The following is a 23,579-nucleotide window of genomic DNA, read 5'->3' as shown; positions in this document are numbered from 1 at the left end:
TGTTTTAGTTTTCATAATTTTGTTAATAAAGTATTATATTTTCGCCATATTTTGTTTGATTTCATTATTCTTAACCAAACTTCAGTTCTCACCAGAACTTGAGTGTGGTGGCTATAAGACGCAAGTACCGGATTATTTCAATGAGTAAACTTAAGAAAATAGTTTTTTCTTTTATTTAGTAGAACGAACTATCTTTGTTTCTTCCTTTGTTTTTGTTTTTATTTGTTTATTTAGCATTGTTTCAGTCTTATTAAAATGTTTCCGTCCTTCTATATATTAAGTCATTTAGACGGTTTTTACGTCGCCATATATTGTGATTGGAACATGCAAAATTCCATGCCAAGAAAAGTGTGTTAATATTTGGGACAAGGTTGTTTTTCATAGAATAGGGTCATTTTAGATCCATTGTGTCACGTTGAAAATTTTGTATAGTTTTTCTATTGAATTCTTGAAATATAGTATTTGTCAAAGGTCTTCCTTGTCCAAGAATGTAGGTCGCTTTCATATTTCCTTGTATTGAAAATTGGATGAGACAATTTGTGTCACTGTTTTAGTTGAATCTTAGGTCTAATAGTGAAATAATGGGATTTTTTAAAAGTGGTATTGTTTTTAATTAATTGTTTTTTTTATTTATGAATTTATTATTTTCATTTAGAGACGAGTTTTAGGTCTTATAGGGAAATAATTGGGGTATTTAAAAGTGATATGGCTTTTGTTTCATTTAATACTTACGGTTGGACTATTTTACAGCGGTGTGGATTCTTTTATAAATTATTATAACTTTTATTTGGGACCAAATCTCGGATTTAATTCTGGAATTGTGGGACTGTTTAAAAGCTGCGGGGCTTTTCTCTTGTATAACCTCTTTTATAATTTTTATTTTCTTTTTAGAAACTTATTTTTTCATTGACTTGTTCCGTTTCAAATAACTTGCTATTCTGGGGCGGTAACTCAGGCCCTCGCGAATGGATCAAGTCATTTTTATGGGAATTTTGCGAATTTTTCCTTCCTTGTTTGTTTACAAAAACCAAACAGCCCGTGTTCTTTGTTGTGTTAATTACAGTATATGTCCAAAAAATTATATTGTTTATCGCTAGTTTAGAAACGTATCTTTCATTTACCCATGTATATGTTACTGTGAATGTCCGAAATCTGATTAATGTCGGCATTCACCGGTGAATGTCCGAAATTCCTTTTTCTCTGCTTGAATTCAATTGGATTTGCGAGTCAGCTTTTCCTGTCTTATGCAAGCTATGATGGTAAAAGTTAAAGTTAGGTTAAATATGGTTCTACATATCAGAAATGGGTTAAATACTTCAGCTTAGTTAACCCAACCTCACCAAACCTAATCTAAGCTAACCTGTCATCATCAAACCTTGCATTACATTGAAATAGTTAACTGGCAACGCTGACTTTTATCCAAGAAGAAAAGGTATTTCGGACATTCACAGGTGAATGTCGAAACTCACCAATTTGCGGACATTCACGGTAACATATACATATACTCAACTTTACATATATAGAGGTTATTATCATTTTGGAACAAATTTAGGTATAATTGAAAAACACCAAGTTCGAGGTTTATGTTATTATGTTATTCGAGGTTATTATTCTTCTGAAGCCTTTTTCTTTTTTTTTCTTTCTTTTTTTTCTTTTCTTTTTTTTTTCAAAATTGCGGGGTTCGTAGGGAGCATAAACCTTATTGAGAAAATATGTTAGACATGTAAGTCGTTACATATTCTTTAATAAAATGAATTCCTAGAGTACCATAATAGATTTACGCGATGGAAAAGCGCTTGTTTAGGAGCAGGACCTGTCTGCAAATCCTTGTTCTCATCCGTACCAAAGTTTATCTGAAACTCTAGCCGTTCAAAATTATAACGCGTTCCTAGTAACGAACAAGTTCTTACCAATTGCGGGCAAAAGCTATTGGGTTGCACGGAAAATGGCAGCAAGCACTAGAAACATGTTTCAAAGCCGACAAAGCCATATGCCAAATATAAAAGAAACTGATACAGTTTAAAAAAAGGTTCCAATTTAAGTATTTCTAAACCTTTTAGAATAAAATTACCCCTCGCCACCATTCAACTAGCAGATGGGGATTTAATGATCCCATAGAAACCCATCATATCCACTATTAAACAAATTTCCTTGCATTCACAAGTTCATTACTACTAACAAAAGAAACCGCAAAAGATTCTGTTTCGAAAAACTATAAAAAAAAGAAGACTGCTACTGATTTTGTTGATTTCATCGATCAACCCAATGGACGGGAAACTATAGACGACGCATTAACTGGAATCAATTTTTTGGCACGAATATATTTTAATTTTTCTTTCTATAAAAAAGACTCTTCTACCTCGTTGTAATAACCTTTTGAAGGCAAATCATTGAAAAATTATACGTATATAATTAAAAGCGGGAAACTAAAGCAAAGATTAAAAGGAATGCGGTGAGAAATATGTCAAATTCTAGTTCAGCTATTTTTTGCTATCTTGGAAAGCGGTTAGGCTAGGAAAATGAAACTTACAGTAATGAATCCAGGGCCAAAGTTGTGAAGCTGAAAACAGTTTTGTTGTGCTTCATTTAAGTAGAGGATCTATTTTGTAAGGTTTCACTTTTATAACACAAAGATTTTTAAAGGTCATCAAAGGTCAAGGCCCTCTAGAAGGAGAAGGAGTGGCAGTAGGTACTTAAAAATACCTTCCCGGAACATACTCTAGTCTGTAGATCCATCCCTGGAAGTTTTTTTTCTCCAGTGGTAGGCAGCTATCTCAATTAAGGCGTTCATGGTTTTGTCGATGTGGATGATCGGTTGTTTTAGAATATGTTCAATGTAAATTATTACAGTTATCGTAATGACGTCTGAAAAGAATTCGCTAGGAATTGTTTTTACAATCAAGAGTCATTTAGTTTCAATATTTAAAATTTTCAATATATTGGTTTCTACAACGCAGAATGTCACTAGGAGAGGCTAAAAAAATGGAAAGAGAAATAAAATTCGCTTTCAAGAAACTTATCTTTGTATTTGTAATGTCGTTTCCACTTCCAATCTTTGAGCGTATTGAGTGTGTTCGGGCTTTGGAATTTAGTTGACTGTATTTGAACTAAGTCAAGTTCAAGCGTTTTACTTTCGGCAGCATCGGCCATTCTGACCGTTTTACCGTCAAACTCTAGTTGACTTTTTTGTAACTCCTGTCACGCAATAGAGTCAGCGCGTAGTCACATCACGACAACTATCTTTGAAAACTATTTTTGTTGGGTAAAAACACACGGAAATGATAGTTTTCAGTGAAAGCAGTGAAAGCCTTTATTGGTGTTTACATTGCAAAAACAATGGATAAAACACTAAAAATTCCCCCTTCGTGATTTGAAAAGTTCAATTTGCCCCCCCCCCTTCTACATTTTATGAGTTGACGCATCTGTTTGAGACCCAGACAAGATGTGTAATGACCATATTAAATGTATTACGTTTAATAGGATGAATTATATCACTTTGGCAAAAGACGTTACATTCCGCCTTTTGAATCACAGCACCCGATATTTTTTCGGAATGGCTTACATAAAACAAAATACCCCAAGTTACGTTTCTTGTCACAAAAAAAAAAAATAGCAATAACGCAACAAATCAAAAGTTGTTAAAAAAAAAAACTCAGCGAAACAAAAATTAATGTCCGCCAATTAACATCAACATGAAAAACCCAGAAAGCTAACGGAAAAGGGAAAAAATATCAAGGATAAAGAATAAACAGCAACAACAAAAAATAAGAGTGTGGGGGGAGGAAACTGGAGGGTTTTTAATAGATGAGTTAATTATTAAATTGGGAAATAGAGGACGATATAAAAAATCCGTATATGCCTTTGTGTTTTGCTCTAAACGAGTGATTATACGCGCTTTATAGTCTTTTGTTCTTGTGCTAAAGCGAAATTCCTGGCACGTGGTTGTGTTGACTAAATCTAAAGCTTACGGTGTATTTTGCATTTCATCCTTGGCCATAGGCATTGCCAGTAAAAGGCTAGTTTGACTAGTCTAATTGTTGGTGTGGGCAATTTCTATTTTTGTAAAGTTTGTTGAACTCGGCCGTATAACCAGACTTAATTTATTTAAAGATTCGGTAGGTCTGTCTATTTGCTTACTGAACATAATTAATAGAAGTAAGAACACGTCTCCGTAGTGGTGTAAAGGTGTTTCTATGAAAATACTAACATTTGTGCGGTTTTGGGGCAAAAGACTTCTTTTCAAAACTCCCCTCCTGGGAAATTACATGTATTTTGCGAGAGCCAGAGACAATGTACAATAGGTTAAATGTTATAGGCTCGTAGCCATTGATTGGCAACACTAAACTTAATGAAATTTATATATTTGGAATTAGCAAAATAAGCCGATTCTTTTGATATATCTAATGATATCAAAATTACAGTGGTATTTGCGGTAACGAACTGTATGTAAGGAGCGACTCGTTTCAATAGTAACCGAAACTCTAAAAAACGGAATTTTGATATCAATATATACTTCAAAAGAATTGGTTTATTATGATGATCTCAAATAAATTAGATTCATCAAGTTTAATGTTACCCATCAAAAGCTACGAGCCTAAGAAAATTTGTCTAATTCTCCAAAAAAATGGAAACGCCCCCTAAAAGTCAATGAATCTTAATGAAAACCATAGCGTCAAATTCAGCGTATCAGAGCACCTTGTTGTAGAAGTTTCAATTTCCTACATACAAAATGTGGAAATTTGCTTTTTTTTTTTGCCAGAAGAAAGATCACGGATGCGTGTTTTTTTTGTTGTTTTTTTTCAGTGGTGATCATATCGAACTAATGGTCCGAAAAGATCGAGAGAGGTTGTGTTCGATTGGAAATTAAAAGCTCTAATGCACGTTTTAAGAACCAAAAAGATTGGAGGGCAACTAGCCCCCCCCCCCCGTGTCTCTTTTCTCCAAACTCCTCCGGTCAAAACTTCAAGATAGCCATTTTGTTCATCATAGTGGAAAGATCCAATAACTATGCCTTTAGGGTTAACATGACCCCCACTGCTCGTGGAGAAAGGCCTGTAAGTTATGCAATTTGCCCATTGTTTGCGTATGATATTTGCTATTGAGAAGTATACAGATATTTTTCGAGGGGGGGGAGAGATTTTTGTGCCAACTTTCCAAGAACGACTCCTGAAACGCAAAAAGGTCAAAACGCAAAAACACAAAAGGGTTTTTGGTCTGTTGCCAAAAAAGCCGTTTAAATTAGAATAGGAAGCTTTTTTGACAGTGCTAAAAACTTTAGCGTGAAGAGCAAGGAGGGCAGCAACCACTTTATATTCGGAGTAATTTCTGTTCGTTTGAGTTTTAATGCTGCTCCTTACTTTCAGTTTAAAAAGACTTTTGCATTCAATGCTTACAAAATCAAAAATGTATGTGCAAAAAATTTCAAAGGATTGCTGATTTCCAAAGCAAAGACTTGAAACACCATTCTGGTCTCGTCAGCAAGTTCTCTTTTTGTAAAGTTCCTTGAACTCTGCTATGTAAATCAGTCTTTATCACTTTTAAAGATTACGCCAGTCAGTCTACTTGCTTACCGAACAAAATTTAAAGAAGTAAAAACACGTTTCGTAGTGGTGTAAAGGTTTTTCTATTGATTAAGTAGAGGTCTTAGTTGACACCCTTTTCCTGCCGTTCTAAGAAAATATTGTAGAAACAGTTTTACTAGCAATTATGATTTATTTAACAATAAAATATTAAATACACTTGTGCATTTTATGTACCAACCTAACTCAGTTAGCGACCCTTCTTTGATTTTAAATTAAATATTTCCATCAGCCCTTTAAAAGAAGATAGAGCCAGCAAAGAACTGGCGCTTCGCGCCACTATTTTACTGACAAAATTTTTTTACCAAGTGGTTGAAAAAATGGAGAGGGGGTCCCCCTCTCCCTATACGTGATACCATTTCGTCCCTTGCAATCAAGAACTCTGTACATCAGAAGGTTTCCCATCTGAAGTACCTTTTTTTACTTGGTTTAAATAACATGGAGTCAGACCGTAAGCCAGAACCAAGCAAAATAAGATCTGAAGTACCCTCAAGGGGATTTTTTATTTCCCAAGGACTTGGTCTAGTACCAACAACTATAGTAGGGTACGTTATGCCAGTTGATCCTGTAACGAAACTGGCTGAAAAAGTTGAGGTGCCCCCCCCCATACGTGATACCCTTATTGTAGTTGATTTTTAGAAAAATGGCCATTCTGGTGAATATACCCTTTAATATCAAACGTGGTAACAACTGTAAGTAAGGAGCGACTCGGCCCGATAGTAACCGAAATTCTAACAGAATGTTGATAACATAGAATACATCATAATTTAATGTTATGCTGATTCTAAATAGATAAAATTCATTAAGTTTACTGTTACCCATCAAAAGCTACGAGCCTGAGAAAATTTGCCTAATTTTATATTTATATTTAATATTTTATTATTTAGAATTTGCCTAATAAAAACGAAGGAAACACTCCCAAAACATCAAGTGATCTTAATGAAAATAACACCATCAGACTTGGCATTACCTGAGAACCCTAGAGGTTGTAGAGGTTGCAAGCTCCTGTTTACAAAATGTGGAATTTTCTACTTTTTGTCAGAAGAAAGATCACGGATGCGTGTTTTCTTTTCCCAGGGGTGATCGTGTCGAACCAATAGCCCTAGAAGATCGGAAGAAAGCTCATTTGAACTGAAATTAATAGTTCGAGTGTCCTTTTTAAGTGACTAAAAAACTTAGAGGGCAACTATCCCCCCTCCCACGCCAGTTTTTCCCCAAAGACATCTGATAAAAATGTCGAGGTTCACATTTGATTCAACATAGTTGAAAGGTCCAATAATTACTTCTGGGGAACACGCCCCCCCCCCTCCACAGCTATTGGGGAAAGAGCTGTAAGTTATGCAATTTGCATGTTGATTATATATAGTATTTGTTATTGTGAAATATATGGAATTTTTTGGGGATGGGGGGAGTTTTCCTTTTGGGGGGAAGGGGGGGAGTTTTTCATGGCAAATTTTATACGGGGAGGGAAGGGGATTTCCTGGCATGATTTGAAATACGGTCAAAAATTAAATCATTTTCAACTGAAAGCACAACTTAACATTAAAACTTACAACAAACAAAAATTACTCTGTATATGAGAGAGGCTGCCCCTTTCTCAGGCGTAAAGAACGAGCTCTTTACGCGAAAGTTAGTCTTTTTGTCACGATTCCTTAAGACTGACTGATCAAACACAAGTGCCGTTGAATTTGAATGAGAAGTATTGCTAAAGAACTTTAAGACTTCAGCGTGAAGAGCGAGGGTTGAGGAAAGGGTAGCCCCTTCATACACGGAATAATCTGTTCGTCCTAATTTTTAACTCACTAATAAAAACCAATTAGTTTCGTTATTAATTGGGCTTCACGCTTAACCCCTGAAAAGATGCATTGTTTGATTCTTGAGTATTTTAACGGCGTTTGATGGCTGGACGGCTAGTAATAGTAGAACTCCACATCAGGACAATGGTAAGTCTGTTCGTGGTAAGTAAGGGGTGGCCTGGACTAATAGTAATCGAAACTCCAATAATAATTTTGATAACAATATATACATAACAAAAATCGGCTTTTAATATTATTATAAAATTCATCAGGCTTGAAGCTACCCATCAAAAGGTGCAATCGTGATAATACTCATGTTTTCCTGATTTAAGGAAAGGGGGGACACCCCCGAGGGGGTAATTGATGTTGTTAAAAAAAAATGATATTGTCAAATTCAGCATATCAGCGAATTCTATCGCAGAGATTACGAACTTCCGTCTACAAAATTGTGGGATTCTGCTTTTTTTTTCTACGAAAGATCACGGATGCATATTTATCTGTTTTTTGTGTTTCTTTCTCCCAGGGGTGACCGTATCGAACCAATCTTCCTAGAAAATCAAGAGATGGCTATCGAATGGAAATCAAAAATTCTAGTTAGGGGTAAAAATAGTTTTCTATGTAACATAAAAGATTATATTCACATGCCTAACGGCATAAAAGTGGAGAGGCGGGGAGGGGGTAATGAGTGCCACCAGGAAATTTGTTAAGGAGGGAGTGATGGGAGAGTGCTACCAGGAGCTTCTTTCGCCGAGATTCAAATGATAATATATTTTATTTTCCTGTTTATACACATTGTTTAATGGCTTATTGTTTCCTGGGGGATTGCCCCCCTTCCTCTACGGGCGCCCATGGGAACAACCCTATAAAAAATATCTATGCAAAGAATTTGCATTGGAAATGGTTTTCAAAAGATTGGTTGCATGGTTTTCAAAATATTTCCCTGATGCCAAGGTTTGAAAATAAAAAAAAGTTCTGGAAAAGTATCGTTTTTTTCGAATGCTACAGGATTGTGTTTATTTTGTTTTCTAGGGGGGGGTGAATCCTCTGATATTATTGCCGTTGTACTTTTTTGTAGATATTCGAGTATAAATTTAAGAACAGCGTCAAGAAGTTCATTCTATAAGCCTTTAAAATTTAAATAAAAATCACTTATTCATCACTATGACCCAACTGAAATTTTTATTTCTAAGTAGGTCCGTAAAAGCAATTTAGCTTATGCATTCATGTCATGGGCGCCCATAAGCTGAATTCCAGGGGGGGGGGCAAACTTCGTCTAATTGCTACTTTTAATGCTATATAATAGAAATCTCAGAACAAAAATATAAAAATAAGGCAGAATCATTCAGCCAGGGGGGGGGGTAAGAGCCCCCCTGCCCCCCCATATGGGCGCCCATGATTCATGTTGAACAAAACTACAAAACAGGCCGATTTCACACTCTCTAGAAAGGAATTCTCAGGGTTTAAAAAAAGATCGTACTGCTTATTTTAATTGTATCTCTCATCATAGTCTTAAAGGTTTTTAAAATAACATAGGATGTATTTTAAAAACCTTATGCATTCATGTTGAACAAAACTACAAAATAGGCTTCACATTTTCTAGAAAGGAATTCTCAAGGTTTAAAAAAAAAGATCGTACTACTTATTTTAATTGTTTGTCTCATCATAGTCTTAAAGGTTTTCAAAATAACATAGGATTTTTAACCTATGTTAATAACATAGTAAAGCAGTATGTCATGTTAAAGCAATATCCTATGTTAATAGCATAGTAATAACAAATAAAATAACATAGTAAAGAATCTATGATGTGAAAATGGTTTATGATTTTTAAATAACATTAAATAAACAGTAAAAGATTCCAACCCCCTAATAAAACATCAGTAAATCCTTCATCCTGTGCTTACAAGATAGTTATTTTTTATATTAAGATTAAATGGCTCACACACAATTAATGCCACAAATTGTAGAACTTCATAAAAATTCGTTTTGTTACTTCACACGTGATTGGCAAACCTACCAAAAATGTAGGGCAATGTGTAGGGATAAATAAGCAAGCTGTTAATTTTTTAGATGCTTTATTTTAAAGGAAATTCTGAAAAAAGTTTTGCAGCCGTTGAGGGGTTATGATGCGTGAAATTGCAACAAAAGACGGGGAAATAATGCGCAAAAACATCCGGTTTTAAGTGAAAATGCGTTATAAAAGCACATGAAAAATAAAATGTCAATTTGTGTGTTTCTGTGAACTAAAAAAAAAAAAATACTAAAGGTAGGAAAGTGAAATTTTCGCCAATTTTAGAGCAGTGGCGTAATTTGGTCAAAATTTTGGCGGGGGGGGAGGGGCAAAGATGGAGTCATTTTTTACTAATCAAGTAAAAATGATAGTAAAAACTGAAAAATGAGCCATTTGGTACCATGAAAGTACTATATAGTAGTATAAAGGTAAATATATTCTAAAGAAAACTGATCCGTTTCTGTTGATCCTTGAATTATGCAGGCTTATGTTAGTTTTGACAAGATTTTTGAAGAAATTAAATTTTAGCTGGGGGGGCAAACCGAGGTCTGGGAGTGGCATTTGCCCCCTTGCACCATAGCAATTTACGCCCCTGTCTTAGAGCCATGATAATAGGTGTGAATTAATAAGCTTGATTAAAACTTAACCGGGATAAGAAATTTCCAGAAAACTACATGGAATGACATCATACGAAGTTCGGAGTCCAAGCTAGTGACCACACCGAAAGGAAAGAGGTACAAAATTTGGTACTTGTGTATTTTATGGTACACACCTGAGAATTTGGATATATAGATCAGACAATAACCGATTTATATCTGTCAGTATTTGAAGAAAATTAGATTAGGTTCAGTTGAAATCTACGTTGTAGGTATATTTTTCTTAAATATTTGATATATAGATATGGTAATTTTGGTTGGGTTAGGTTAGGTATTTAATATAATGCGTTCTGTGTGGCCCCCCTACCATAGTTCTTTGTTGTAGTTTTCAAATTTTGTTACTAAAGTATTGTATTTTCATCATATTTCTGTAAATTTCGTTAGGATTAACCTAATTTGACTTCTTGAGTGTGTACCATATAATAGACAAGTACCCAAAATCTTTGAGCTTTGAGGGTCAGAGCTACCGATCGTAGCAAGTGGCTGGAGGTGACAAAAAGAAGTGTCAAACACGACTATTTTCCTAGTATAAACATGTTTTACTAGAACAAAAGAAAAACTAACGAAATAAACTCTCTTACTAGCATATATTTACGAAATCGAACACTGTTTTTTTTAATTTGGGGATATGGCTCATGAATTTGACAGGGATGGGTGATAACGTGTCAAGCTTATCTTCACTAGTGGACTCACGCGCCCAAAGGGAATTTTATGGTGATTCAGGTTCTTACCCGCCCCCCCCTTTCCGGAGATAAGGGGTTCGTGCAGCGCAGTTTTGTTTTGGACAGAGAATCGTACTCTTTTTCTGAAAGTATGAATCGTAATCCATGGAAATGGAACTTGGCTTATGTACCTAGTAAGGTGCTGAAGACCGTAGTGACTGAAGACTGAAAATAAAATGTCTAATGTAGTGCCCAATGTAACGAAATTATGAATAATGTGTTTTTCGGGTGAAGCATCATCAGATTTAGTCTACCTCCAGTATAACTCATGTAAAAGTACTGTTAGGAAACTTGGCGTGGGGGGGAATACTACCTAGAGCTTTTTTATCGGGATTTAAATGTGACCGTCTATAATTTTTCTTAAATTACACATTTGAATATTTTCTCGTTTCTAAGGGGAGTTGATCGTGCCTCCTAGGGACGCCTGTGAACTTTTAGCCAAAATGTGCTATTTGTGCGCCGAGTTTTCCTAGATTTGCTGATGATACGGATGAGACCCTTGATTGTTTTTAGTATTAGTGATAGATAAGGTGTTTTATTCGAGGTTAATTAAGCACTTCATTTAGGTGTAACTTTCCTACTCATAGGATTAGTATTTGCATTTTGCTTCCTCTTCTTCGTTACGAAATGTTCGTTTGCCAAGATTCAGCGCCGATCATCAGAAGACAGCGATTTAAATTCAGTTGTGAAGAGGTTATACAGTAATGAGCCAGCAAGCCGAGTAATGGGTAAGATTGTTTTTTTCACATTGAATTTTACTTCAATCAGGTCCATTTGTACACTCTGAGACTAAGAAGCACAAACTTTTCTAATCTGTTGGTTTTAATTTCGTCAATAAATGTCAATTTAGCCGCGTTTTCAGGCTCAGCGGGTTCGAACACGGGTTGTTCTCGTCTAGTTTCAGCAGGTTCGAAGTTTCAACCCCGTGTTTGATGCACTAGATACACTGAAGCACAACGCTTGATGCACTAGACGAGAACAACCCGTGTTCGAAGACGGGTTGTTCATGGCTCAGCGGGTTCGAACACGGGTTGTTCTCGTCTAGTGCATCAAGCGTTGTGCATTAGTGCATCATACACGGGGCTGAAACTTCGAACCCGCTGAAACTAGACGAAAAACTTGAAACTAGACGAGAACAACCCAGTGAGCCTGAAAACGCGGCTTTTGTCGCTACTGTAGACCATAGTAAGTCGAGTATCAAGAAGTGACTGCTAAACCAACGACTGATTTCAATATTAATTGAATATTTATGCCCAGGGCATATTTTAGTCACATTTATGAATAAAAGCAAAATCCCGGACTACAGTGCCAATAATGTATCCTTTGCATAATACAATGAGTTGTGCTATGTTTAACACACGGAATTGCACAGGAGTACGGGTTCAGTGTCTGTCCATCTATATCCCGAGTTTTCTTCTATTTGTGGGTACTTTAAGTGACGTCAATTGGGAGGACACGCTTCCTCTAGATCTTTTTACGCACCCTCCCCTTAAATTTTAAAAATGCCAATTGTGGAGTATTTTCATTGAAAAAATGCCTTTATGGTACTTTCAGCGAAGAACTAAAAAGAAAACTTCTGCCCTAGATTTTGTAAAATACTTTTTCCCCTCTCCTCCTACTTCATGAGTGGACGATAGTAATAGAGAATACTTTGGAACAAAATAGTGATGTATAGTGATTAGATATAGATGACGTTCAAATGATTTCATGTCATTTCAATTTTCCTCTTTTGTGGTAGAATTGTGGCGTTAAAATCTACGAACAAATTCCTGAATATTAGCTGTTTCTAAGAATTAAATTGGGTATTTTCGAAGACCACACTGCCTTTCCATGACGCACAAATAACAGTTCAATAGGGAAAAATTATTTTATTAGACAGTGAACCACAACAAAACAATCTCATGACAGCCACTTTATGTGTGACCGAAATATCCAGAGATTATTTAGTTGTGGTTCACTGGCTAATAAAAGGATTTTACTGTTGAACTGCTATTTATGCAGGAAAAAATTGGAAAAACAAGTTTTTCTCACGGGTTTGTCGTGAGCAGTGGCTTCAAGTCACGGAAATGTAGGGGGGGGGCACTTTTTTCTGCAAACATACCAAAAAAGGTATTTTCAATGAAAATACCCCAAAAAGGTATTTTTCAAAATCTAGGTTACGGAAAACAGCCCCCCTTCCCCTCCTCAAATGACGACCCCTTTGTGGACCACTTATGGTTAAATTTATAACGGAAATTGGCGTATCTATGACAATTCACACTTTAATTCTCTCTGAACCCAATGCATTATTGAAACGTATAAAAGAACTTGCAAAGAAAAGTAAGAAAACTATGTTTATTTACCAAAAAAGCATCAAAATTTCATGGCACAGCTGGTTCGAGTTTGACGTTTCTGGTCCAGTTTCTAATACTGAAGACTCTGATGCCATTTTTGGCTACTTCTGGTCCAAAATAGCGATACTGATGTGTTCCATTTTCAAAATATCGCAATACGTGCTGGACCAGGTTCTTCGCCCTGATAAAGCAAAAGTTAACTTTACGCTTGCCATTGCGGGTGCTCATTAAAGGCCTTCAATTCGTTTATTCAAAGCTATTTGTGTAGCCCACAGATTTAGCAAACTTTCAGAAGGATTTAGAAAGCAGTCTTAATTGCCCAGTTCGAGGAAGTTAACCAGATCTTTTAAATCTGAAAAATTTTGCTTATTTCCCGAGAAGGCTAGTCAAGGACGCTTGTTTTGTTTTCTTTTTTTTACAGGGGCAATCTGGTGCCGCAATAGAACACTTTTGGCCGAACTGGGACCAAGGATCTGTAGAGTGAATATTCTGAAAGGGTCAAATCACTGAACTGCAATGGAGTAGCTTCAGCATTTTATTGGGGGGGAATAGGGCCCATATCTGGATAGTCAAGGGCCATGGAATATATAATATTTTTTTCCTCCAAATTATTGGCGTGGGGTGCTTTTGATTAATTTGGAGGGGATTCACAACCTAACCTACATTTTGGATAAATATTTTTGGACTAAACTTTCAATATGGTTGCTGAAGGGGTGGTAGCAGAAATGTTTGTCTTGTGTCTCTTATTACAGAAATATTTTAGTCTGAAACCAAAGATTGAGATATTTTAGTCTGAAACCAAGCATACGTGTAATTGAAAGCTATCGGCACGCGCGTAGTGTGGGGGTAATTTTCGGTCCTTTTACCCCCCCCCCCTCCCCCCTCCTTAGGAATCAAATTTATGTGTAACTGTCTGAAAAGCTAAATAAATACTCTGTAAAAAGGCTTCAAAAAGCTCTGTTATGGGCGTAGTTTTACTTTACTCTAAATGTAGATTTAAGTAAGCATAGCTTGTTTTGTTTGAGACCCTTATCTGTTGCATTTTAAAGGTTTTCACTTTTTTAACTTCAATAAACCAAAAATTACTAAGACTTTAAGAAATAAATATCAGCATATGTATATTATACTTATAATTCACATTCATTTGTATTTATTTTTATTTTTCAGTAAAGTGCAAATCATGTTCCGGTCTTGAGAAGGCATGGGGGTTTTGAGCCCTATTAATGTTAATATTTGCTCATTTTGAGTTTGACTCGGTTATTTATTGTATTTTCTGTTCGATTTGTATGTCATTTATTCATTGATGGTGATCTGTAGCAATTTCACGCTTGGAAGATTATTTGATTTTATTTTTGCTCTGTTTTTGTTTAATGGAGTTCTTTACTTTTCTTTGAAAAACTTGTTTTGTGGAAAAAGTTTTTTTTAATTAACTTATGTTCGTTTTTTTTTTATTGACATGGTCTTTCTCATGGAAAAAAGAAATAATATTTATATTTTATCGTTTAATTCTGTAAGAATCCATAATTTGACTTGCTATTTGTATGTTGGAGAAACTTTTCAACAATTTTTAACCAATTGGACCTTTTTGAAAATATTGACACAAACAGTATTGTTTAATTCAGTTTTATACCTCCTCTAGTTGTTCTTAGTACCATTCCCAAAAAAATTATGTCTGTGCTCTTTGACCACCTGGATACACTTACACTCCTTTGATTTAGCTAAATTGTCAGCTTATACCCTCAGTCATTCTTGAGATATTGCTGAGATGCCTTAATGGCAACCATCACACATAGTGCCTTTTGATTTGGTTTTAAAGCATAATTGGTAAATTGCATAAATGTGGAGGGTTGATATACCAAATATCCCTAGACATAGTTACTGGGCCGTTTAACTATGCTGAACAAAATGGCTGTGTCAAAACTTTGATCGGAAGTCTTTGTAAAATTATGGGCTAAGGAGGAGGCTGCTTGTCCTCCAATCACTTTTGACCCTTATAAAGGGCACCTAGAACTTTTAATTTGCAATCGCACTAGCTCCTTTAGAAGTTTCAATGATATCACTAGCTATGATAAAGCAGCGCTGCCCGGAAAAGCTTTTTCATCAAAGTTTTCATGTTCTGCATCAGATTGAGCTGCCCAAGCAAATATCTCGATTAACTCAAGACTCAACTCTCGAAAAAAAAACAGAATTCTAAAGCTTTCTTCATCGAAGTATCATGTTGTATAGCAGGTTGAGCACCCCAAACAAATGTCTCGAAAAATCAAAACCTAATTTTCGAAAAACTAGCTAAAATTGAAAACTTTATTTTTCATCAAAGTTTTCATGTTCTGCAGCAGATTGAGCTGCCCAAGCAAATATCTCGATTAACTCAAAACTCAACTCTCGAAAAAAAATCAGAATTCGAAAGCTTTCTTCAACAAAGTATCATGTTATATAGCAGGATGAGCACCCCAAACAAATGTCTCGAAAAATCAAAACCCAATCTTCGAAAAACTAGCAGAAATTGAAAACTTTATTTTTCATCAAAGTTTTCATGTTCTGCAGCAGATTGAGCTGCCCGAGCAAATATCTCGGATTGTCTCAAGACCCAACTCTCGAAAAACAAGCAGAATTTGAAAGCTTTCTTCATCGAAGTATCATGTTATATAGCAGGTTGAGCACCCCAAACAAATGTCTCGGAAAATCAAGACCCAATTTTCGGAAAACTAGCAGAAATTGAAAACTTTACTTTTCATCAAAGTTTTCATGTTCTGTAGCAGATTGAGCTGCCCAAGCAAGTATCTCGATTAACTCAAGACTCAACTCTCGAAAAACAATCAGAATTCGAAAGCTTTCTTCATCAAAGTATCATGTTATATAGCAGGTTGAGCACCCCAAACAAATGTCTCGAAAAATCAAGACCCAATCTTCGAAAAACTAGCAGAAATTGAAAACTTTATTTTTCATCGAAGTTTTCATGTTCTGCAGCAGATTGAGCTGCCCAAGCCAATATCTCGATTAACTCAAGACCCAACTCTCAAAAAACAAGCAGAATTCGAAAGTTTTCTTCATAAAATTATCATGTTATATAGCAGGTTGAGCACCCCAAACAAATGTCTACAAAAATCAAGACCCAATTTTCGAAAAACTAGCAAAAATTGAAAACTTCATTTTTCATCAAAGTAGTTTTCATGTTCTGCAGCAGACTGAGCTGCCCACGCAAATATCTCTATTAACTCAAGACCAAACTCTCGAAAAACAAGCAGAATTCGAAAGCTTTCTTCATCAAAGTATCATGTTATATAACAGGTTGAGCACCCCAAACAAATGTCTCGAAAAATCAAGACCCAATTTTCGAAAAACAAGCAGAAATTGAAAACTTTATTTTTCATCAAAGTGTTCTGCAGCAGTTTGAGCTGTTCAAATAAATGTTTTGAAAAAATCAAGACTCAATTCTCAAAAAACAAGCAGAATTCGAAAACTTGTTTCATCAAAGTATAATGTTATCCATCAGATTGATCCACCCAAAAAATGTCTCGAAAAAAATCAAGGCGTTTTTTTCTAAGGCAAACAAAACTCGAAAACTTATCTTCATCAAATTATCATCTTCTGCTGCAGGTTATGATCCTATGATTAAATATTTATAAAGATTATGGTTTTGCGTTTTATCCATCACCAATGAACTTCAAGGCCTTCCACATCAGCATCACCATACTGAAGTTGTATCCTATCTTTAAACAGATGTTGATGTGGGAGACTTCGATTTTTAAGTTATTTAATGAGGATAAAAATGGTATTCTTCAAAAAATTTCTTTGCAACAGAATTCAGCGGCTTTAATGACAGCAGTAATATACTATTAGAAACTTCTATTAAATATTGATTTTTTATTATTTTCAGAAGCGACATTAAGAAATGCCACTCCAGCCGTCAAAAACAATTCAAAGCCAGGCTCTGAGAGCGGTCGTTCAGGATCAGGGAGACAAACCAGTCCTGGGACTAAGCAAGTAAGCAGAATACGTCTTCAGAAAATTTAAATTAAAAAAAAGTTGTCTACTCTTGAGTGTTAACAAAGTAATGGAAAGATTCAATATCTTTGAAATGCAGAGACAAAAAGATTATAATATCGGTAAATAGAAAGCCTATGTAAGAAACTATAAAAGACTATATAGTGCAACAATTAATGTATTTAATTTTTTACATCCCATTATGATAGTAAAGTAAATTTATTTCTTTCCAAACATATAAGCAGATTATTTATAATAAGAGGTATTCCTATCTTAAACGGACTCTTTTATATACTGAAATGCAAACCAGTCACGAAATAGACCGAGATGCGTGATGAAAAACAGGTTTACGCTGGCTTGTGGGACATAAACAATGGCAAAAACTATATTTAAACTGTTGTTTTATGGGGTTTAGGGGGAGGGAGGTACCTAGGTTAGGTTACGTAATAATATATGCTATACTTCACCTCCCCCTAATGTGCAAATATATAACCAAAATTTGTTTCTAAACTATTGTATATTCATCCTATTTTATTTTATTAGCATTAACCAAACTAGCAGTACATAAATGAGTCCGTTTAACATAGGATATATATATATATATACATATATATATATATATATATATATATATATATATATATATATATATATATATATATATATATATATATATATATATATATATATATATATATATATATATATATATATATATATATATATATATATATATATATATATATATATATATATATATATATATATATATATATATATATATATATATATATATATATTTATACCTTTGAATAGGCTACAAGTATCGAAATTATAAGCAAAACTTACTCCTCAATAGAAAGTTTTACGTAATTGCCACATTGAATTTTTTTTGGCTATTTTTCAAACTAACTTCTCTCAAAAATTTTAATGGAATATAAAAATGGCAGTAACCTTCGAAAAAAAAAACTAGAAAATAAAGGAATTAATCTCAAATTCCAAGTAAAACTATGGCAAAGAAAAAGTTTATGCTCAAACAGACTTTTACAGAGAAACCAATCTTACCTAACAGATATAATGCACTCATTTAAATTCACCAGGAGTATTTGTTTTTGTGCTTCAACATTATTTCCTCCTCAAATTGATGGGTAATAAATATAGTTTTTTACTCTATTCCTTCTCTTATGACAACCCCTTCTTCCTACTTCCACGGGAATAGTTAGGGGACAAAGGTTAAGTAGCACTCTCTAATTCATAGCCTTCCTAGATAAATCCGTAAATATGAGTACAAAGCTTATTTTTTATGTTGGCTGCCTGTCTCAATACATGTTAGCGATATTCGTAATGTTAGTACATCTTTCTGTAATGAAAAAATAATATTCTCTAATTATTTGTTGTTATTTATAATATTTCATTTTTAAATGTTTGATTTCGATTAATGGTAAAAATAGGAGAAAAATCCAAGCCAATTCAGCAATAAAACTGATCTTTTCTTGGGTCAATTTTCTAGTCAAGTATAATGCTCCTAGAATCTTACTCCTGTCTAAACAGAAACGCAGCCAAGAACTTTTTCGAGAAAGAAGAGACGGCAAATTTGAAAAAAAACACAGATAAAACAGGTGTGTAGCATTAAAATTTCTGTAAACAAATGGAAACAGGTGTCCCTCCTCTTCGTATTTCACGCGTTGGCCGAAATCCCCCCCCCCCTCTTCTTTTCTACTTGTATGCCTGCACATATACTAATGCCGTAAAAATTTGGTTCTCCGTTTTGCTAAGTGAATGATTCTGGTAAATTGGGTTATCATTCAATAAAAATATAAATTAAAAATAATAAATAACAAATTAAAATAATATTTCATAATAAGTTATGTAAATTTAAAATGTTGACAGTAAAAATAATAAATTAACTGAGCTTGTGATTTCTTATAATTTTTCATTTTGTGTGCTGTGAGTAGAGAAAAGACAGATAATGCCTAAATTGGTACTTGTATTATACACCCCCTGCAGCTCAAGAAGTGAAGTTAGGTCAATCCTAATAAAATATACCTAAATATGATAAAATATAACACTTTGGAAACAAATTTGGGCTATATATTTGCACATAAGGAGGGGGGGGGTAAATTACAGCGGGTCTACATACAAAATGTGTGAGCTACAATAATTCTGATATTGTGAAGTAAGAATTGTTTTCTGACTTCACACTGTCCAAATACTTTACCCCCTCCCTTAATGTGCAAATATATAACCCAGACTATATATATTCCCATCTATTCTGTCAATTCTCTTTGTCTTTTCCCACTCTAAGGTGAAAGAAACTAGCAAAAGAAACCGGTTTACAGTGCGTCGATGCATGAACAACTTGAGCTGCATGGGGTATATCATACAGGTACCCTTAGATTTTGTATAATTCACTCTGGACGAGTTTGGCACTCCTAGCGAACATTTTTCCACTAGCCCTCCCCCTTCTAACAGTGTCTTCAGGAACTTTAAAACACTTGTAATTAAAAAAAGAACTTTGTATGTATCTGCTATTGTTAAACAGTAATTTTGTTCACATTAATAGTGTCGTTTATATAAATAATACATTGTTAAATTAATAGCTTTGCTTAAAATAAACTACAGTAAAATTTTCCAAAATTTCAATTCCCAATTCTAATTGATAGTAATACTCAGCATGAAGCAGAAAATAGTGATTTTTTGTCTTTAATTTGATATAGAAGGGTGAAAATTTTTGCGAAAATTGTTCATATTCAAAATGTACCGAATACCATGACCATACTTATTCCTCCACCTCCACCTCATATCCTCTTTAAATATGAAAAAGATCATCGTTATCAGTTAAATCCTCAGAAAAACCCTCAAATAGATGATTCTACATTCCTTTTATGGTGAAAAATTGAAGTTCTGGAATCAAATCTTCACCGTTGTTTCACTAAATTTAGTAAATCTTCCGTTTTTATGGAAATTTTGGTTACATGACAAAATACAGTTTTATCAAGTTTTTTCACTGCTGCTGCTGCTAGGCAGAGATTGTTTAATTACTGGGACTCATTTTATAGAGTTCGTGTTTCAGGGAGGGGTGATAAAAGGCCAAATGTGTAAAAAATAAAGTAAGTAATGGGAAATTGTCATTATCTTGGCATTTCAGGGGTTCACCCTCGACCACACTATGCTTAGGTATTCGTCTCTTTAATTTGTTGGTCTGTTCCGTTATTTGCTCTTCCACAACAGGATCGTAGATTTCCGCTAAATGATGATTGTTTTTGTTGTTTTTTACTTATCAAGATTCGTATGAATGTAAGTAGAAACCGTTCCCTGATCAAATGGTTTGAGCACCCCAACCTCTCCGCTCACCTACCCCAGGGTCTAGTTCAGTTTAGAAGGGTTTCCATTTATTCTTGAATTTTCAACTTAGGGAGTACACTAGCTGATCCTTGAAAGTTACTTCATAGATGATAAAAGTTAGAATATAATACATACAGATTTGATTTTGTTCTACATACTTCGCGTTTCGAAAAATTTCACAAATTTGTCAAATACGGACTTAAAGCTAATTTTTGCAGAAGACGGTAAAGTTTTTCAGGCGAAAATGATGAAGTACATCGTAGATTGAATTCTGGCTGATACACCTGACCGAAAACAAACTTCTCTTTAAACCTCCTAGAAAAATTTCCAAAAATATGCCTTATTTTAGTACGTAACTAGAAAAGAATATAAGTAGTACATTTCCACCAGTGTATAAATAAGAAGCTATTACTTAAATGTAGCACAATTTTTCTGCCCAAAGAAACGAACATTGAGATTTTTATCAAGAGGGGATGGGAATCCGTTTGCTGTTGCAAAGTTTTAAGAAAAAGGTCTTCTTATTTTTTATAACTTATTCTATTATAACAACTTTTATTTTCCAGATTTTGGCTAAACTAGAGGCTCAGGGTAACCACCAAGAAATCAGTCCAGGAGACTTAGCCGAACTAGAAGCTCAGAAAGAAGAAACCGTTGGAAAGTATCAGAATATTGGCCTTTTAGGACAAGGCAGTAGGATACAGCTACCTAATCATTACGGTTCAGCATCTTCAGCAGATTCAAGGCTTAATTTTTTGCTCAGAAATAGAGGGCAAGGTGAACTGGCACCCTTCACTGACATAGGTACTCTTCTAAGAAATGAAGAAACACTTGCCAATCAAGTTGGAGAGTATCTGGCAGCTGAACGACTTAGAAATCAACTAGGATACCAAGACTCCGCAAATTCTGAACGAATTAGAAGTCAAATGTTAAATAATGAGGCTTTGCTTACCCAAAGACTAAGAAGTCAAATGTTAAATAATGAAGCCATGGTTGCTCAAAGACTTGGAAGTCAAGGAGGCTATAATCCCTTACTTGCTGGGCAGCTAAATCAGCTAAGATTTAATAGTGGCTTTAATCCAGTTAATTCGCAAAGCGCTATAAATTCATTAAACACACAAAGTCCAATGGGCCTTAGGATGTCGCCCCTTATCAATGCTCACCAATTGGCCCTTCAGAATCCTCTTCACCTATCAGGGCTTTCAAACACAAACATGCCTCTGCAAGGGGTTTTCAATCCTGTAAGGAGTGTTGGGTCCATCGGTGGTCCACTTATGCAGCAACAAATGCCTGGTCACTTTCCCAACGTTGGAAATATTCCCATGATGAACCGTTTCTAAGCGGTTCAAGTTATTTAAGTTATATTTATTTATGCAGTCTTAATAAATTATTTTACTAATTGAGCATTTTAGTTTTAATGACAGGTTCAACAATTCCTTAATGTAGACAACAGTTAAAAGAAAGTTTTGGGTTGCTATGCTACAGAAGTCAGTAGAGTGAAGCAATTGATAGGAGCAAAAATTTTTTTGTCGCTATATTCTGTCACCAGATCCAGAGTGGAACTTAAAACCTGTGCCAAATTATGTTAGAAGAAATTTCCTTGGTCCCTTTTGGGAAAAAACCGTATTTACAGCCGAAATTTAAACAAAAGTAAAAAATTAATAAGCTCACCAGTAGTTCAAACATTAAGAAGAATATTAATTTTACTGTTTTAAAAAAAAAGTAGTTGTGACATTTCAGGCCCATTTGCAGCGTTGTGAAAAAAAGAGAGAAATTAAGAAATGTTAAAAAAATCTATTGGATCCTTTTGTCGGCCGACCGTAAAATCAAGATAGAAGTTGATTAATATTTGTAACCGTTACTTTTTTGTACTTTTATACGGTTTGTTTAAAAAAGAATTGCTTATTTGGGTAGCCAAAAATCAGGGCTGGGGCTAAATCTTTATGCCAGGGTGAATAAAAATCGTTTCTAGGTCATGAGTTCTTTAGTCAAGGATATACGTTTTATTTTCAAAAACTAAACATTTGCTTGTAGTTAGTGCGTTCCCTTTGCTGGACTTAGCCAAAAAAGTAGGATTTTAGAATGTGACAGTATTATTGAGAATCCAAGATTTCTAGGGATATTCAGATGTTGTTAAGATTTTGTTCATCTTAGAGCTTCTAATGACTGCAAAGTTAAAACTTCGTTTATCACATTCCAAACAGTCAAATTAGCCGGAAGAGAATTAAGCTAAAACTAATATACTATTCCTAACAACTCACCGCAGCACCAAGCCGCCTGAGGCCAACATAGCTACGTTCGCTCCCTCTCCATCCCAATGTATTCAAAGTCTCCCTACTTACACCTTCCCAGGAAGTTCTCATCTCCCTTAAATCTTTCCTTACGACATCCTCCCCCCCCCCCCGACCGAGGGCAACCTGATTTCTGTTTAGCCCTAGACCGATGGTTGAAAAGTACAATCTGTCATCCTTCATCCGTAGAATGTGCCCTAGCTATATCAGCCTTTCAAACTAATATATATCCTCTCAAACTAAAATACAACCTCTCAGAACTAATTTGCAGTGATACTTATTCTAATTTTGTATTGAGCTAGAGAGATATGTGCATCAATCCTAAATCAAGCTTGCAAAACAAAAGATACATTATTGCTTGCAGTTAAACATATTACGACAAAGCATTAGTAGAAAATACTTGGAAACAAATTCTTTTCTTCTATGTAGGGAAGTATACGGACAACCATTAATGTCCCTTAAACTCCTTAGAGGTTGACTGCAGAACCGCTATTGTAGCTGATGTGGGCATCTAAGGACTACTAGATTATCATATTTTAAAGATTTGAATCATGTGTCTAGAGATTGTTAGTTTTGTTTGATGGGGAAATGATCTGTGATAAGATCACAAAAGTTCTTTTGAATTTTTGAGCCCCGGATTGCAGAAAATCCTGGGAATCTTGAAACAACCTGTAGGATATGGCCACTCAAGTAAAATTTGTTAAATATTTGTGTTAGATTGATGATAAATTAGTGTCGGTATATATTTTTTTTTATATTATGTTCACACAGTTTCAATCACCCACTTTTTTAGCGCATATTTGACGTAAAAAATCAAAGAATAGCCTAAGAGCTTAAAAATTTTGGCTTTTTTCATATGAAAATATGA

General features: G+C 34.8%; 1 protein-coding gene across 1 annotated transcript; it reads left to right on the top strand.

The window, feature by feature from the left end:
- The first annotated feature begins 591 nt into the window (after window positions 1-591).
- Window positions 592-21,824, top strand: LOC148946576 (uncharacterized). Its single transcript, XM_089097052.1, has 4 exons — window positions 592-600; window positions 11,349-11,489; window positions 16,972-17,078; window positions 20,987-21,824. Exons 2-4 carry the CDS (start codon window positions 11,486-11,488, stop codon window positions 21,758-21,760), a joined length of 885 nt encoding a protein of 294 aa, XP_088953178.1. The 5' UTR covers window positions 592-600; window positions 11,349-11,485; the 3' UTR covers window positions 21,761-21,824.
- The last annotated feature ends 1,755 nt before the right edge of the window (window positions 21,825-23,579 follow it).

Source organism: Artemia sp. Qi Xiang Cuo, chromosome 11, assembly GCF_049724085.1.
Source record: "Artemia sp. Qi Xiang Cuo chromosome 11, ASM4972408v1, whole genome shotgun sequence".
Classification (NCBI taxonomy): domain Eukaryota; kingdom Metazoa; phylum Arthropoda; class Branchiopoda; order Anostraca; family Artemiidae; genus Artemia; species Artemia sp. Qi Xiang Cuo.
This window is presented reverse-complemented; position numbering and strand designations above follow the sequence as displayed.

What these genes read in the sequence shown, in the direction of transcription:
- LOC148946576 (XM_089097052.1), top strand. An exon ending in CCAGTCCTGGGACTAAGCAA is followed by an intron (nt 17,079 to 20,986) that starts GTAAGCAGAATA and finishes TTTATTTTCCAG; the next exon opens with ATTTTGGCTAAACTAGAGGC.